The sequence below is a fragment of the Beta vulgaris genome, chromosome 3 (assembly GCF_026745355.1).
Source record: "Beta vulgaris subsp. vulgaris cultivar EL10 chromosome 3, EL10.2, whole genome shotgun sequence".
Taxonomy (NCBI): domain Eukaryota; kingdom Viridiplantae; phylum Streptophyta; class Magnoliopsida; order Caryophyllales; family Amaranthaceae; genus Beta; species Beta vulgaris.
This window is the reverse complement of record NC_079204.1, coordinates 19167982-19185762: the sequence shown is the minus strand read 5'-3', so window position 1 is coordinate 19185762 and position 17781 is coordinate 19167982. Positions and strand designations below refer to the sequence as shown.

At 37.6% G+C, this 17781-nt stretch overlaps 1 protein-coding gene across 3 annotated transcripts; it reads right to left on the bottom strand.

Moving 5' to 3' along the window:
- Positions 1-1380: 1380 nt before the first annotated feature.
- On the bottom strand, positions 1381-13304 carry LOC104906985 (ultraviolet-B receptor UVR8). Of its 3 annotated transcripts, none has more exons than XM_010695834.4 (5): positions 13178-13304; positions 11614-12076; positions 3102-3318; positions 2568-2886; positions 1381-2203 (listed from the first exon to the last, which is right to left on the bottom strand). In XM_010695834.4, the coding sequence occupies exons 2-5, from the start codon at positions 11943-11945 to the stop codon at positions 1719-1721; spliced, it is 1353 nt and encodes a 450-aa protein (XP_010694136.2). In that variant the 5' UTR covers positions 11946-12076; positions 13178-13304; the 3' UTR covers positions 1381-1718. The 3 variants fall into 3 exon arrangements, with proteins under 3 accessions (XP_010694136.2, XP_048497198.1, XP_048497199.1); XM_048641241.2 differs by having other exon boundaries at positions 11614-11924; positions 13178-13289; XM_048641242.2 differs by lacking the exon at positions 13178-13304 and adding an exon at positions 10589-10713 and having other exon boundaries at positions 11614-11747.
- Positions 13305-17781: the final 4477 nt, after the last annotated feature.

Here is a 17781-nt window from a genome sequence, read left to right as displayed (position 1 = left end):
TAAAGTGTAACAATCTCTCCTCTTTCTACAACGTGGGACACTCACATGTGGGCTTTCAATGGGTTTCAACACCCCCCTCACTTGTGAGTGTCCTTAGAAATTCAGAGCTAACTAGAAAGGTCGGAGCAATAATCCTCTTAGGGGACAGAACATCCTATCGATGGTAAATCCTTATCCAATAGCGATCAAATACCCAGTTTAGACGAGATCCGCAACCCGAGCTCTGATACCATGTTAAATTTAGAAACAAAAAGAAACTGACCTGGGTGATCCGAACAAAGAGGAGAGATATGGTCCCACTTTATAAGACCAAAGGAGACCCCATACTAAAACCTAGGGCTGTTCAGAGTGCGGTCTGGACCGCACCAAACCGCAACCCAAACCGCTTTTTTGCGGGTTGGGTTGGGTTGTGGTTTCAAAATTGCGGTTTGGGCTACGATTTCAAGCAAACAGCGGTTTGCAGTTTTGGTTGGGTTTGAATTTTTGTAAACCGCAACCGCACCGTAAACCGCATTTTTATATTATATAATTTTTAAAAAAAAATTTTATCTATTTTGATTTTTTTTATAAAAATACACTTGTTGACACTTGAGTACTTTGACAATACTATACGCTTTTAGGTTAGGTTCGTTAATGATTTCTTTGGCTCTTTGCAAATCGCAGTTCGCACTTCGCAGTCATCAACTCATCATTCTTCACTCATCTGCATTATGTTGCTCATTCTCATCAACTCACTACTGCTCCTCTAAATCTAATCCTCTTCCAAATCGCAGTTTCCATGGCTTCTTTCTCCTTTTTTTATTTTTCTTTTTGCAATAATCTTAGAAATATAAAATAAGTCAACTTCAATTGTTTTTTTAATATTAGATTACAAAATTAATGTCGCGGAAAAAAATGGTTAAACCGCAAACCAAACCGCACCAAACCGTTTTGCGCGGTTTGGTTTGGGTTGGTTTGGGCAAAAGTGCGATGCGGTTTGGGTTGGAAAAATCTCAAACCGTATATTTGCGGTTTGGGTTGGGTTACGTCCCAAACCGCACCAACCCAAACCGCGAACACCCCTACTAAAACCAATTGGTGATAGTAAAAGTAACTCATCTACCTTATAAAGTGTAACAATCTCTCCTCTTTCTCCAATGTGGGACACTCACAAGTGAGCTTTCAATGAGTTCAACAGTGTGAAGGTGACTATAGGCCAGTGGGTGGCTGTTTTAAACTTGGATGGTGGTTGTTGGAGTGGGTGGTGGCGTGGTAGGTGAAAAGTAAAAAGAAAATAAAAAGTAAAAAAATAGAATGTAAATTAAAATGTAAAATAAAACCAACCTATTGTTCATGTTGTAAGTATTGACTCATTAGAAAGAATAGTCCTACAAGTTTAACTCAATCAGAAATAATGAAAATATATATACTTAAAATGGGAAGATCATTCAAAGGTTGGTTTATTTAACAATTTTTCCTAACAACTTGTCCCAGTTAAAGACGTCAACTTACACGTTGTCAATAAAAAGTCTAGGAGCATTGACTAAACACTTTTTCAACATGAACTCTTGTAATGTTCTGCGAGAAGCTTGGCATATGAGGCCAAACTGCCAAATAGAGAATGGATATACCAACAGTACAGATCTTGGTTCCAACAATCATTGTACATTCCTAACTACCACTATCAAACGATTCAAGCCATGAATAACAAAACAGAATGTCAGAACCTGCATATTAGCTCATGTAACAGCAACCAAGAGTAGATTGTGATCAAACCCTGCTACAGCTTGGACAACTTTGTAATCTCCGATATCAACCAAGGTTGGCTCTGATTCATCAAAAGAGCTCCCTAAACCGAGCCTCCCATTTTTACCACAACCCCAAGCCCACAACTCCCCAGTGCTAGTAGTGGCAAGTGAATGCACACGACCACAAGAAACCGTTGCAGGATTCTCCTCGAGCAAGCCTTCCACCACCAATGGTTTGCTCTCGGGGCCTTGCCTTCCGAGCTGAGAACTCCCATTCCATCCCCACGAAAATAAGGCTTTTCTGAAAATATTGCCCCCTGCTGTTGGTAATTCACATATTGCCAGGGAATGTCCCAACCCAGAAGCAACTGACAGTGAACGAAAGCTGATGTCAACTGGAAATAGGCCTACACCTTGATGCTCCCTCCCCAACTGACCGTATATGTTACTTCCCCCACTTAGCATGGTGTTATCACCTATTATAATTTATGATGCTTCAGTATAAATCTAAAGAAGAAATCATGAAAAGGAGAAGAGATAAATTACTGCCTCCGTCTACATTATATTTGCTACATTTCTCTTTTGGCACCACTCAATAAGGAGATGTATGTGGGGGTAGTGGGAGTGGGAAGACAAATTTATCAGTGAATGACTAAAAGAAAGGTAAAATATGTAGAAATAGTATGGGTACATATGACCAAAAAAAGAATAAGACAGGTTGAAATACTATGGGGACCACATGCCAAAGAAGCAATGTAGCAAGTAATTTGAGACATCCATTTTTGATATATGTAAGCAAGTTAAAACATAAGGACGGAGTATGCATTACGGCTTACGTACCGCACATGAGTAGCGAGTGATCAAGACCACAGGAGATATCAGTCACTGGAAGGGACTGTAGTTCTTCTATTAAATATGGTTCCCACACGATTGGCATGTCCTTTTCCTTCTCTATACTTTCTAAGACAAGTTTCTCAGCAACGTCTAGGGCTTCAGAGGGGGTCATCTTGTGCCTTCTGGGTAATTCAGCATTTGAGTCCAACGGTGAGGTTTTGACCGTCTCTTCCAGTCGTCCAAGTCTTCCGTCAGCTGAATAGCCCCAGCCAAAAAGTTTTCCATCAGCTGTTTGTGCAAGAACATGTCCCCAACCAAGTGAAACCTGTATGTATATGCCTAACTCAGGTTAAATGAATGAAATGCAGTACAAATTGACAATGCGACATCAGAAAAGCAGCAGATATAGGGGTCACAAGCAAAGTAAACAAATAGTGGAAAGAAAATTCTTTTAGAAAAAAGTATTAAAAAAAATGAAATCTATTATAGAGTTCATAGACTATAATTCTACCTTAAAAGACATTAGAGAGTGACCACCACCTTGGTTATATCTTCTCCAGCGAGTGCTTTCACTCTGGATGGCATAAGAGCCTCCATTAGTCCTTTCCCATGTCCAAGCTGCCCACGCTTAGACCTTCCCCATGTCCAAATAGAGCCATCATCACCAATCGCAACAGAAATTACACCAGAAGCAAATGCAGCTTGAACTTTCACGTTGCTTAGTCCTTCCACTCTCTTTGGCTCATTCCATAAATTTCTGTAAAACAATTAACAATCTTTCTACGATAAAGGCAAAACAAAAATCCTAAAAGCAAGCTTAATACTGTAATCCTCTTTCAGAAACTAGGTAAGGGGCAAGATTATAAATCGAAAATAGCTAATGCGTCAAATTAGAGGGGGGAGGGGAGTTTGACTATCAAGTAGTTTTTGACAGCATAACTCAAGTAATAGATAAAGTGAGATGACTGTCATCAATAAAAAGCAGTAAAATTATCAACAAGAAATAGAGCCACAGCAAAGCAGTAATCAATATCATATTCGTTCGAACCAATTATGAGAATATCATCCATGAGAGCTAGAGCTACAGCAAAGCAGTAGTTAACTGCTTAAAAAAATTGTGATCAGAGTGAAGTATTGAAGTGATCCCCCTGAAAAGATAAACTTTGAATATGATAAGCTACATCGTCTTGAGTCTTGAGACCAGCTTAATGTCGTAAAGGGATTTTGGTTACACAAACTTGTCCTAGTAATGCTTTTATGCAGCCTTGAGAGGTGAATGTACACTTTTTCATCCAGTGGCAGTAAAGAAATTTTAATCTAGCAGATAGATTACTTATCCTATGCTGCTGCTTTGTGAAACAAAATTCCTAAAGTGTCAAGCACAACAATTGGAACATATAGTTTAAAAGTTTTTTCTAGCCACTTACAAGTCATGTATGTTGTAAAGGTGATTTTCACACTGCTCTAGTTTGTAGTAGCACTTACAGACTCCTCTAGATTATAATAGCACTTCCACATGTAGTTAAATATAGGAAATTAAAAATGCATTGTGAAGATGAGATTATGTTGATCAGTAGCCATTCATTTGTACGGTAAGGTATTGCATCTTTTGTAAGCACCATGACATACACAATGCACAAAAAGGCTTCTTTGCTACTTATAAAATCTGTAGCCCTTTTTACCTAGTTTAGCATTGCAAGACCATTTAATTTTATCTCCTACTAAAAGAAATCAAAAAAGATGCTGTCAGTCATAGAACCAGCTAATGGACAAAAAAGTGCTAGGACCTGGGATCTAGCTATGCAATATTATCAAGAGTAATGAGAAAGTTAAGATGAGCAAGGGATAGTTAATTGTATTAAGTAAGAACACAGCAGTTCACTAATACAATTTCTTACTCTTCGAGAGGTAAGGGTTCTCCACCTAAGGCCTCAGATTACATTCATTTTCTGGATGCCTTTACAAATGAGAGAAACCTTCTATTTATACACAACTCTCGTAGCTTCTCACAGCTTTCCTCTCTCTATAACTGCCTCTAACAACTTTCTGCCAGCATGACAGAAAATATCTTTCTAGAGAATCTATCCCTTAATCATTCAGGTGCTGCCACTTGTTGCCTCATTCTAGACCTTCTAGAATATGTATGAATAATAGGAGGTGGATTTGGCGCAGGTCTAGCAATACCCCCTGCCCAATTGAGCACCTTGTCCTCAAGGTGGAAGGTAGGAAAACGCTCATGGATGTCCTGCACACTCTCCCATGTGGCTTCATCTGCTGGCATGTCACTCCACTGAACCAATATCTCAGCAGGGGCAGCAGCGTTCAGAGGATTGGGGCGAATGCCCAGCACCTGGGAGGGAGATGAAGGAAGCACTAAATCAGTGGTCAACAGGGGGGGTAGCACTGGAGACACAGGAGCAGTGCCCACAGCCTGCCTCAGCTGGGAGATGTGAAACACTGGGTGGATCTTACTGTGAGGGGGCAGGTCCAGCTCATAAGCGATAGTACCAATTCGCTTGAGCACAAGGAAAGGACCATAATAGCGAGGAGCAAGCTTCTCATTGAGGCGCTTAGCCAAAGACCGCTGCTTGTAGGGCTGTAGCCTGAGATAAACCATATCTCCCACTTCAAAATGCAGCTCCCTGCGATGCTTATCCTCCTGAGTTCGCATGTTATTTTGGGCTGTCACCAAGTGCAGTTTGAGTTCATCCAACACCGCATCTCGTACCAACAGTTGATCCTCCAATGCTGCTACTGCTGTACTATTTCTTTCGTAGCGGTACAAGGGTGGTGGGGGCCTGCCATAGACCGCTTCAAAAGGGGTGAAGTGGGTAGCTGAATGCTTAGAAGTGTTGTACCAATACTCCGCCCAGCATAGCCAATTAGCCCATGTGTGAGGTTTTCCCTGAATAAAACAACGCAAGTAAGCCTCGACAGATTTGTTCACTACCTCCGTTTGTCCATCCGATTGTGGATGATATGCTGTGCTTCGGTGTAACCAAGTGCCCTGAAGTTTAAATAGCTCCTTCCAAAAGAGAATCATAAAAACCTTGTCACGGTCTGATACAATCGTAGCCGGAAAACCATGGAGCTTCACTACTTCTCTTATGAAAACTTGCGCCACCGTCGTAGCTGCGGAAAAGGGATGTCGGAGGCCAATAAAATGGCCGTACTTGGATAAGCGATCCACCACCACTAAAATCGAATCCCATCCTCCTGATTTCGGGAGCCCCTCAACAAAGTCCATCGACACATCTTCCCAAATTAGGGTAGGTATGGGGAGTGGCTGTAATAAACCAGCAGGTGCCAAGGACGAGGTTTTGTTTTGTTGGCACACAGCGCACTCTTGAATGAAGGTGGTAACATCCTGCTTCATCCCCTTCCAGAACCACTCCGCCGCTAACCTCTGATAAATGCCCGAGTGCCCACCCAGTGGCGTGGCATGGTACTCATGAATGAGACGAGAGGTCATGGCCACCTTGCGTGGCACCACTAACCGCCCCTTAAATTTCAGCACTCCTTGTTCCTCCGTAAAGCCTGCCAGTGGGGCTTTCCCAGATTGCACCTCTGCCCTGAGTTTCCTTATTTCCGGATCTTGTGAGATGGCTGCCATAATCTCCGACCACTGAGGATGGTGGGTGGAGATCATCAGGTTGTACTCTGCCACCGTCTCTCCCCGACGGGACAACCCGTCTGCCACTCGGTTACTTGCCCCTGTTTTATACTTGATTTCAAAATCATACCCAAATAGCTTCCCCGTCAAGAGCTACTACGGCAGCCTCTAACTGTTCCTCGGCGGTGAGCCGGTAAAACCCAAAATAACGCTCCGCCCGGAGTATCCAACCGTCGGGATTAGCACCGGTGAATATGGGCAGATCTAACCTCTTAGCCTTCCAACCTCCACCGCGAAACCCTCCTTCGTATCCATCCCCTTCTCCTCTCGCGAACCCCTCTCGCTCCTCCCAGCTCCGATACCCTCTTCGGGGTCCTTCCTCCGTGAACTCTCGTTCCCGGTTCCTTCCTTGAACAAACTCTCTTCTCTCCTCCGGTGATCCTCGCTCGGAGGCTTCCCTTCTTGATTCCGCCCTGCCGTCCACCTTCTCGGCGAGTTTCGCCATATCCTCACCAATTTTCTTTGTAGTTTTCTCCAACTTTCAGCAATCTGAGTTGCTAACGTTTGTTGCATAACGCCTACCGCCTGTTCAACAGCTTTAGCCACCTCCTCTATGAGCGTAGCCCTCAACTCCTGTAACCCTTGTTCCAGCTGTTCTATGCGATGGGTTTGGGAGTTACCGACCATCGTTATCACCACCAGAATGCGTCCGCTCTGATACCATTTGCTATGAATCAACATAGCTTAGACACCAATAAATGCATAAATTGAGGAAGAAGATGAAGATTTGATTGATAAATCGAAAATTACAAAAATAAAAGATAAATTGCCAAGTATTCGAGTGACTTGACACACTCCCAAATGAACTCTTAAAAGCTCCCTAATATTCTCAACAATTTTCAACATATCTTCTTCTCTCTAATTAACCCTATATATAGAGTAATTTTCTTAACAAAACTACCTAGCTTATTCCCTAAGCTACTCATTAAGATAATACCTAAATTACCCTTACCCTAAAATATCAATTCCTAGCATTACCGGCCGCCCAAACTTCCACCTTGTCCTCAAGGTGGATAGTAATCAGCACTGAATTCCCGACCTCGGCAGCAGTTGACATTGTTTTGTTGGAAATTGATGCCCGGCTTCCATTGGCGTTCAAGCTCCTCATTGGTGAGGGAGATGGCAGGGGGGTTCGGTTTGAACAAAGTGGTGGCATTGAAAAACCTGGGTGTGGGATAGAGTGTGGGTTGAGTGGACTCTATGATAAGGAAATAAGAGTTAGAGAATTGAGTGAGGTGTTTGGGTTTAAAACTGCTAAAATCAAATTTAGGCACCTTCTCATGTTTCTTAAGTGGGTCGTAATGAATCTGATGGGAGGAGTAGAGTGGAATGTGTTTTAATGGGGTGGAGTAATTTAAACAATAGAGTTGGCCCAAGTATGAAACTGAATTCCCATCTGTTACTTGGGAAATGGGCTCAGAATTAATTAGCCCAACCAGAAAATTGGTCTCATGAATTGAAAAATATGTGGTTTTAAAATTGAGGGGCCCCACTAAAGCCCTTGCCTCATTCATTAAAAGGAAGGGTCTTTGAGAGAAAGAAGAAGGCACGTGGGTTACCTGGTTGCCTTTTCCCACCTTAAGGCCATTTACAATATTACCCTTAATAACATCTTGTGGAATTAGCTTCCTCTCCAAGCCAACAGATGACTCAGCAAAACTTCCCATGCACACTTCTCGGTTTTCCTCTTTTTCTGGAATCTTCTGCAATAAACCCCTCCATGAATGTTGTCCATCTTCATCACCAACATTTTTGCCGGCAAGGAGATCTGAATCACCGGTGGATTTCTCATCGGAAAATGTTCCAGATCCACCACTCGATCCATTTGAGCCAAATCTGCACTTCAGGACTACTCCTCCTTCCCTCTTCAGGCCACCACAAGTGGCGGTTCCAACACCAAGCTTCCAATTTCCGGCCAAATAACTCAGACCACAACCAGATCCACCTGTGAAACATTTTTTTCCACCATCCAACATACAACCACTATCACATATATCTCCCATAACCTGTAAACAACCACTACCAGATTTACTACCCAGCGAACCACCGAAGACAACGCCTGGACCTCCACCGGAACCACTTCCTCCGGCACCTCCTCTCTCAAAATATCCTCCAAATGGACCACCTCCGACAACACGATCTGGTTTTTTTGCGACACCACCATGTACTACACCGTTATAACCACCCGAGCAATTCCTTTGCCTTCCACTAGAGGAACCTTCAGATCTTTTATCCATCTCCATTCTCTCTGGTTCCACTGCAATTCCGCCGGTGACGAAGATTAGTGAATCGTCTCCCATTCTTTCCACCTCTTGGTCCTCTTCCGCCACCACCTCCAATTTTGCTTCATTTTCTTCATCCTCCAGCTCTTTTCGAAGAAAATGCAACTCCGTTTTGATTGGAGCCAAAACATCACTGATTCTTTTCTTCAGGTCTTTTTGGAGGTCTTGCTGAAATTTCTCAAAACCTTTTTTGATTATCACATTCAAATCTTCAGCTAATTTCTTTGTCTCATATGCAAACTCCACTGTTGTTTCTTCTCTTCCTTTTTTTTTTTTTTAATTATTATCACAGAACTCGAAAATCAGAATCAGTCTCCCTGAATCGAACTACTCTGATACCATTTGCTAGGACCTGGGATCTAGCTATGCAATATTATCAAGAGTAATGAGAAAGTTAAGATGAGCAAGGGATAGTTAATTGTATTAAGTAAGAACACAGCAGCTCACTAATACAATTCCTTACTCTTCGAGAGGTAAGGGTTCTCCACCTAAGGCCTCAGATTACATTCATTTTCTGGATGCCTTTACAAATGAGAGAAACCTTCTATTTATACACAACTCTCCTAGCTTCTCACAGCTTTCCTCTCTCTATAACTGCCTCTAACAACTTTCTGCCAGCATGACAGAAAATATCTTTCTAGAGAATCTATCCCTTAATCATTCAGGTGCTGCCACTTGTTGCCTCATTCTAGACCTTCTAGAATATGTATGAATAATAGGAGGTGGATTTGGCGCAGGTCTAGCAAAAAGCTCCTAATTACAACAGATTAGCAAGCACCTGCCTCATCTTACTAGTCTTACTGCCTTTGCCCTTGGTAATATCTCCATAGCTTCAGTTAGTGAAAGGGGGATTCTAGCAGAGATAAGTAACTAACAAGGTGATTACTATTCTAACTAAGTGCTCACCTTAAAGTACCTTTCCAACACTACTTTCCCGCTATTCCATATCTACGATTGCCAGGGAAGCAATATAAGACACCATACAAGTTTTGTGACATATCCTCCCCCCCGGGTCCCATTACAGTTGCCAAATATAGAAAACAGAAAATAAGCACTAAGTGCATTGACGAATTTTCATCAAAACATTCATGCTTGGTGCTCCTATAAGTAGAGCATTATATTCACCTCAAAAATAGAGCAGCATTGTGTTCAGTTGTTGGAAACCTAAATTTGTAATATGTATGATTTGACAAAGCAAATAAGATGGAGGGAGCATAATATGATGGATTCATTGAACAAAAAAAGCCAGGTGAAGTGCAGGGTGAAACTTTTCTTTTAGCTAAAAACCATTTTGTACGAATCAATCATACTATGCCAAATTTGTTTAGTAGTGAGCTTAAAACTATCCATTTGTTCTAAGCTTGCTAGTCCGGAAGTTCGAATTCCACTCCCTTCAACTTCAAGATTGAATCATTTCCCAAAGCCAATGGTATATAATGTGTATCAAGGTTAGCACTAGACAATCTCTGTCTCTCTGATCTAATAAATGTGACTCTTCCAGTAAATGATGGAAGTCCAACAGTGATATGGTCAAACACGTCATACTGCACTATATGGAGGTGGGCAGTAGTGCTCGGGTTGTTCTTTGACTAGGATCAAGAACCATTTTGTATTTGGATCTTGACAGGTCGGTGCACTCTAAGTTCTAACTGTAGGCACCTTGACAAGGAGCAAACATTTTAGATTTCGGCACCTTAATACGGAGCAAACATATTTAGGCTTGAGCAGCAATTGAAGTACAGAGATAGGAACTAAAGTTATAAGGCACCTGATGGTTTTACTATATAAGCCTTCACAACATGTTTACCAAGATGATAAATGGCAATTTGTTCATATAGCTCCAAAACGCATACTTCCCAATAGATCTGAAAGAGCTTAATTCAATGGATTTAAGCGTTTCAGCAAGATTTTTCACGATTCCTTTTGCCAGTGAGGGTTTAGCTTGTTATTCAGCATAAAATCCTTTAATGCACGCACTTTCAAATCGGGTAATAGGTTGCAAAATGAACCTATGAGTGGATAAAACTTTCAACCAAACAACAAAAATGAAGAAGCGGAATTCTAATACATACCCATGGGTTCTCATTCTCATACCATTCTTTCCAACTTTCTGAATCAGATGACCCTTAAATGCTGACACATATTCCATCGACAAACTATAAGTTCACCTTGGATGCATTCTAGGATGAGCCATGATCTGAGATAATACAGTAGATTACGATGCAACCTCATCAGAATGAAATTGCTCAAAACCCTTAATGCTACACAGATCTATTCCGTTCATCACTAAAGCCTAGGAAAGAAGAGAGAATATGAATGGGATAAAACATATTAAACCGAACAAAATAGGGGAGGCAAAGAAAAAATAACATGAAGTGACTGTTCAGGTTTTAATCTAAATCGGTAAATGGAAAGAGCAACTAAGCTGAAAAGTAAAAATCTTTAGCTACAATACCATGAGAAGCAGCTTAAACAGCTAAAAAAAGAATTTCAGAATAAAAATGAGTAATAATCATATATCCATTGAAGAAGAAATGAAGATTGCAGAGAGAAGTGCTTGAAAAGGTGAGAGAATTCTGCTTACTGTTAGACTCTTAAAAAACTGTTTCTAATAGGAAAAAACTAGCTTATCAATAAAACTGCTTCTAATAGTAAGGTGTCTAACTTTGTTGACTAGTACTAACTCGACGATGTATCATAACACAGGCTATCAATATACAAGTCTAACAACTATGGGTCGAATCCCTTGGCTATTGGGTGAATTAGCATTAATCCAATTACAATGCATCTCTTATGTCTCTAAATGCTATGCATCTCAAAGTCTCAATATAAACCTTACAGCATGACTATTCATATCAGAATACAACGATCATGGTCGACAACATGGTTAAGAAAGAGTTACTAAAGAAAAGAGAAGAAATCCAAAGCCATAATATACAAAAATAAACTTTCCATTATCAAAAGAGGCCAAGCAAGACAAATGTAACAAAGCCAATCCAACAAGAGGTAAACTGCTTCTCATATCTCTTATGACAGCAACTGTCAGATTTTGCTACACAAGCATTGAAAGTGAAAAGAAAAAGAAAGAGTGACACACCTCGGTTCAAGAAGATCTCTACCAAGCTGACCCTCGTTATTTCTACCCCAAGCCCACAACTCCCCTTCAGCTGTCACGGCAAGAGAGTGATAGTGCCCAGCACTAACACTCACAACATCAGGTGGGAGCCCAGGTACTATAGTTGGCTCATAAGCATCAGCCCCGAAACCGATTACGGAGGACGGCAAGCCCAAAGCCCCCTGGCTGCCATCCCCAAAGCTCATGACAGCAAATGTTGAGCTCCCATTCCCACAATCAACTCCACTACTAAAGCTTCTGCATCTCGAAACGAAAGCAGTAGCAGCACGCCTCTTACACAGAAACCGCAACATCTCAGTAAGTATATAAACTAAATCCCATATCTACAGTAAATTAGCAGCACCAGAACCATGCCAATAATGCTACAACCTCTGGTAATTCTATCTCTTTCTCTTCATATAGAAAACATAAAAACAAATATAACCTGTGCCACATTAAGCAATACCCAATTTTAGTACTACATTTCATCATATAAACAACAAAAAATTTAGAGATACAAACATTATTATCTCCTAAAATGGTATTAATTTAGGAATTTAAGACAAAACCACACGTCAACAAACAATGCTAAGGTATTGTTTACTGTTTCCACTTTTAGCTTCGTATAATAAGCCCATATGGTGTAAAAAAACTCAAATGGACCCGGTGGACACTAATTTAGTGTCACTGGGTTGGTAATTGATATTAACTTCATATAGTGATTTTTATAGAGATATAGTGAACTTATATACAATAAGTGGATTTTATGAACGGGAAACATATAATGATATTATATGCAATGATGCATTGTTCAGAAATGATGTAGTTTCTGCATGATATAGTATGAATCTGAATGATATAGTGTATTTATGCATGATATAGTTGGTTTTTGCATGATATAAAAGGTTCTGAATAATATAGTGGATTGTTCAAAATGATACGTGTTTTTGGCCGGGTGCCTACTAATGTTAACATAAACCGAGTCCACAAAAGTCAGATTGCTTATGGTGTTTGGATCATGTAGAGTTCTAAAACAACCCTACAAGGTCGAGTTTGACTAATATCAACCATTACATAAAAAAATCGATGGCTCATATTATTATCTTTCCAAAATCTCCCTATACTTTCTCATCAAAATCCATCCCCTAATTTTCACATCAATGGCTTATATTCAACTCTACCTTGTAGAGTTATATTAAAACTTTTGAAGATCCGGACTCGCCCTTATGGCCGCATATATCATTTTTTCGTTTGAAAAAACCAACTTATCTGCTACTAAATATAATAAATAGGAAGGCATTTACCATTACAATATGTTCAACAAGAACCCTACCCTTTTCATGAATTCATGTACAAGATTTTTGCCAGCCATTTCTAATCACCCATTACAGTAATTTCCTTTCAACCCATTTTATCTATTTGCTAATGATGATTTTATGCTTGATTAACATATTGGCAATCAAAGATAGAGGAATAAAAGGTTGCAAAATGATTTTTCAAATTCTAAAAAAAAAAGTGCATCAATTATAATCAGATAAAGGCATACCTCTATTGCGGAACGCGGAGGAAGGGACGATGGCTAAAACTTAAAATCACCACCATGTCGTGTCTGGAGTCTGGACTTAGGAAGATCCGTTCACAGTTTATACTATATACCCGTTTATGGTTCGTTATCATTTTTTATTTTAAAAAATTAGTCCTCCCTTCTCTTTTTAATAATTACACTTACACTTTTTAGGCAAGTGAATATAAAACTTTAATTATATATATTTTTAATTGTGTATTTGTAATAATTATAAAAATTACATATTGATAAAAGAGTATGTTTTTGGTAAAACAGTCTCACGTTAGTGTTAACGTGAGACCGCTGATGTCGTGCTGACATCACGCACGTGGATCAAAGCAGCAGTAGAATTAATTAAGCGCTTTTACCTATTAGTTATACTAGCCTTAAATTGTTTCTGTATGAATTAGTTAAGCGTTGAAGTATATTAGTTAAACGCTGAGGTATATTAGTTAAGTGTTGAATTATATTAGTTATATCATAAAAATCAAATTAGAATGCATTTTATTGGCCATAATTTCAGTACCACGCATAAATAATTCTCTCTGTCGAAAATAACTAAAGCACTAATTCTCTCTTTCTTAAATAACTACTAGGTTTTAGGCCCGTGCATAATGCACGGGATTATTTAGTATAATAACAATGTTTATATATCAGCTACAATGAAAACGTGTAAACGATTCTTACGTTAACTTGATAAAAGACTTTGTGTTTAAGAGATATACACCTTTATATTAATTATAAAGTTGTCTAACATATACATGATACTCATATGTTTTGGAAGACTTCTTTTTAGTGCAAAACGAAATTTATTAAGAAGTTACTTCCTACGTTTTATTTCTATAATATTGCAAAATGAGATTTTTACACTATCTATTCACCACCATAACCTTTCACTATATATTATGATTTTTATGTAAGGAAAAATATTGTCATGTGGGGTCTTGTTAGATTCGTCTCGATATATACTTTCAGAATATCAATTTTGTATAATTTTACTAAAAAGTAATTAAAGATATTAATAGTTAAAATAGCGCATTGGCAAACGTGAAAACTCAATTGTTGTAGTAGAAAAAGAACGGAGGTTGTATAACATAATCATAAGCAAAGCCAACAAAACCTTTAGAGGAAATTTGGAATTCCATATTTTCTCCATACTTTCGATACAATTGAACTGCTAATAACTTCTGTACGGGAATTCTTTGAAAAATTAATAAAGTGATGACATGATTTAATATAATATACCAATTTTGGTGTGCCCCACAAACCATCATCTAAGGGTTGAAGATGACAAAGTAAATTAATGATCTCAACTGCTTCAAAAAGGGAGAAAATTTGCACGAATTTGGTCTTTATCCCAGTAACCACTTAGGGGTCAATTGTCTTAGAAACCCTCTCCACATCACAGTCTTCATTTTTTACTCGAAATGGCCTTAAAGTGTTAGACTTAATTCCCATGTTCTTTCTCATAAATTAGTACTATTAGGCAATTTTTACTCGTGACTAAGAAATGGCTAAATAAAATTAGCCATGACTAAGAACTAGTCTCGGGAGATACAAACCTACCATGTGATAGGGATTGTCCTTGACTTTTAACACATGGCCGAAAAAACTGTCTTTTTTGAAACATCATAAGAAATTTTGTTCCAACTGACGGAATAAGTACCATATGGGTATAAATACCTTATTCCCCGTTGCTACCTGAAATTACCACAATTTCGATGTATATTGTATCATACCTTATTCCCCGATCCATCTGACGTAATGAGTATCATACGGGGTTTTCCACTTTACTTTTTTGCCTAAATACCTTATTCCCTGTTGCTACTTGAAATAATCCTTACTCATTAGTTTCTTCCTAAAAACAATTTTAGATATATTAAGCCACCACAATTTTAATATTAAGAATAATTTAGAAAATGATAATTTTATATAGTAAACAAATATAAATACACAGTACTTGTATAATGTATGTGTTTTTATAAGTTCTCCATATGATTTACATTTCAATATTATCTTTTACATCAAAGAAAAAAGAAGCGGTCAAAACAAAGTGCATAGGCAAATTAACAACTTTTCTAATTCGATAACTTCTTATCTTTCAACAACAGTTTTACTCTCTTATAGACCAACTAAAATTGAATACTTATAAATCCCTCTTTTGATATATAAGCTTGATATATAATTAACTCATTTTGTTGATTCACCTTCTCAATTAGTGTCTCGAAGCTCATTAAAGAAAGCTATATTTTATAATTTAATTAAGCACATGGGCCATGTTTCACTCTCTCTGCTAATCCTTTATTTTAGAATTTGTATATGAATGGGCCAAATTCAAAGTGTACATTTCTTTAAAAATGATATTATAATATCAAGCTAAGTTCATAAGTGGATGTATTTATATTTTTGTTTCATTTGAATGTAAGAGCGTGGGAAAATTTTGATGATCCTAAGGTTAACCCTCTTAGACACAATAAAATAATAATAAATATATATATAATAAATTGGAAGGAGAACATTATAAAATTAATGTCTGAATGTACTCTTGGCCAAGGAAATTTCAATAATTAGAGGGTTGGCAACCCGTTGGATCACCTAATCATCTAAATTTTTTCGAACTTATATCGTCATAGTTTTGTCAAAATAAGTTGAAGTGAACCGATCCTTATATGTTGGTTTTCACTTTTTTTTTACCTTATTTAATTTCTTGTTTCATATACTGTCTCTTGTCTTACTTCTCTCACTTTAAGGGACTGTTTTCCCCAACTTATTTTCAGTTCAGTTCAATCCTAAATTATTATCATTACTATTAGTTATAATTTAATTCAGTTCAGTTGTTTTATGCTAAAGAGAACATGCTCTAACTCTGTTTTTTCTATATATAAAAACTTAGTATGTATTGGTCGTGGATATAATTTGTTATGATGATTCATATTAGCCCACCTTAGACCACTTTGGGACTAAAGATTGAGTTGTTATTGTTTTTATTGTTTTTGTTATATGTAACCTCTGATCATAGTCATGGTATGACACTTTTTTTTTTTTAATAAAACATCTTTTTATTTCTTATTTGGTAATAAAATAAATTTTCATGACTATTATTATTGCATTTGCATTTCCTCCTGAACGGGCTAGCATCTCATTATATTCATTACCAAAAGTGAATTAAGAAAAAAGAAAATTAATTAGCTGGCTAACATATTATCAGGATATCATATACTACTTCACATTTGCAATTTTTTCATTCAACCCATCACCCATGAGTTGTTTTATACTTCTTTCATAAAGTATGATATATAATAGGATGATTATGTCATATATGAACACTGCGAAAAAGGTAAAAGAGTAAACAAAGGAAGGAATGTGTGTATATTCTTGCACGGATTTATAATACAGTCATTCAATTGTGTGTAACTAAATTTCCTCAAACAATTTCAGTATCAAATCTAAAGCCATCCTGTAAATATTTTTCAATTTCAAAAAGAGTAGTTGAATGGAATATTTGACAGGAAAGGAAAAACCTTGAAAGATTTGCTAAAGTGGAGATTTCCTTCCAGTGAGGAATCTTCCTTTTACAGCCCAAAATCACGATATATCTTCAACTTAAGGGAATTGGAGGTTTTCCTAAAGCATTCAATGACTGATTTTTAAAATTTTTGGAAACTAATAATATCATAATCAAACAAAATCATTTTAATGGGATGTGACATGTGGCATATATTTCATTGCTCTATGAATGTGGGGTGAATTGTGAGAGCAGAATTTCTATGAAGCTGCCACATAGGCTAATTTTTTCTTGCTTTAATATTATATATGATTGCATTTTTGCATTAGTTATGCAAACCTCAAATAACCAATGCAAAAACAATGTTTACTAATGCATACAATAAATAAAACTAATGACCTTAAAATCATAACTATTGACCTCCCATACTACCAACCCTCAAAGTATAATTGTTAACCAAATATCAAAACTATAACCATAAAACCATGCATCATCGTTACTCATGAAATTAATAAATAATTATTCATATGCTATAATTATAATTTTTCAGTTGTTTTCTAGACTAAAACTATTAGGCATAAAACTGAAACTAAAAACAAAATAGTCATAACTAATGTAAAAAATAATAATAACTAAATACCCAAATATGATAACTAATTTATCAAAAAACAATAACTAATAGCCAGAATCATAACTATCAATCATAAAACCATTATTATTAACCACAATTATTAACTAATAACCTAAAAATCATAACTATATATTCAAATTTCATAACTATTAAGCAAAAGCTAACTATGAATCATAAAACCATCGCTAAGAGCCAAAAATATGTAACTATTTATTAAAAGTCTTTAACTAATTGGAAAACTATAGTTATAACTTGAAAATGACAAAATCAGCCTCACAAATTCACCTTTCACACGAAAATTAACTCACCCATCCAAAAATTCTACCATTGAACCCCACTAACCAACCCCGCCACTCACACGCTCAAACTATGAGTGAGCTTCAGAACAATTGAACCGTCTTCAATCCTGAATTTCACTGTAAATAGGCTCCAACTACTCCGTTTCGGATA

Bases quoted from the DNA above. Each gene is read 5' to 3' on its own strand.
- LOC104906985 (XM_010695834.4), bottom strand. From the start codon at position 11,945: ATGTTGCGGTTTCTGTGTAAGAGGCGTGCTGCTACTGCTTTCGTTTCG. The intron at 2,887-3,101 runs GTGGTGGTCACT...ATATACATACAG, and splicing joins CTGGAGAAGATATAACCAAG to GTTTCACTTGGTTGGGGACA. The intron at 2,204-2,567 runs GTACGTAAGCCG...AAATTATAATAG, and splicing joins TCACTCGCTACTCATGTGCG to GTGATAACACCATGCTAAGT.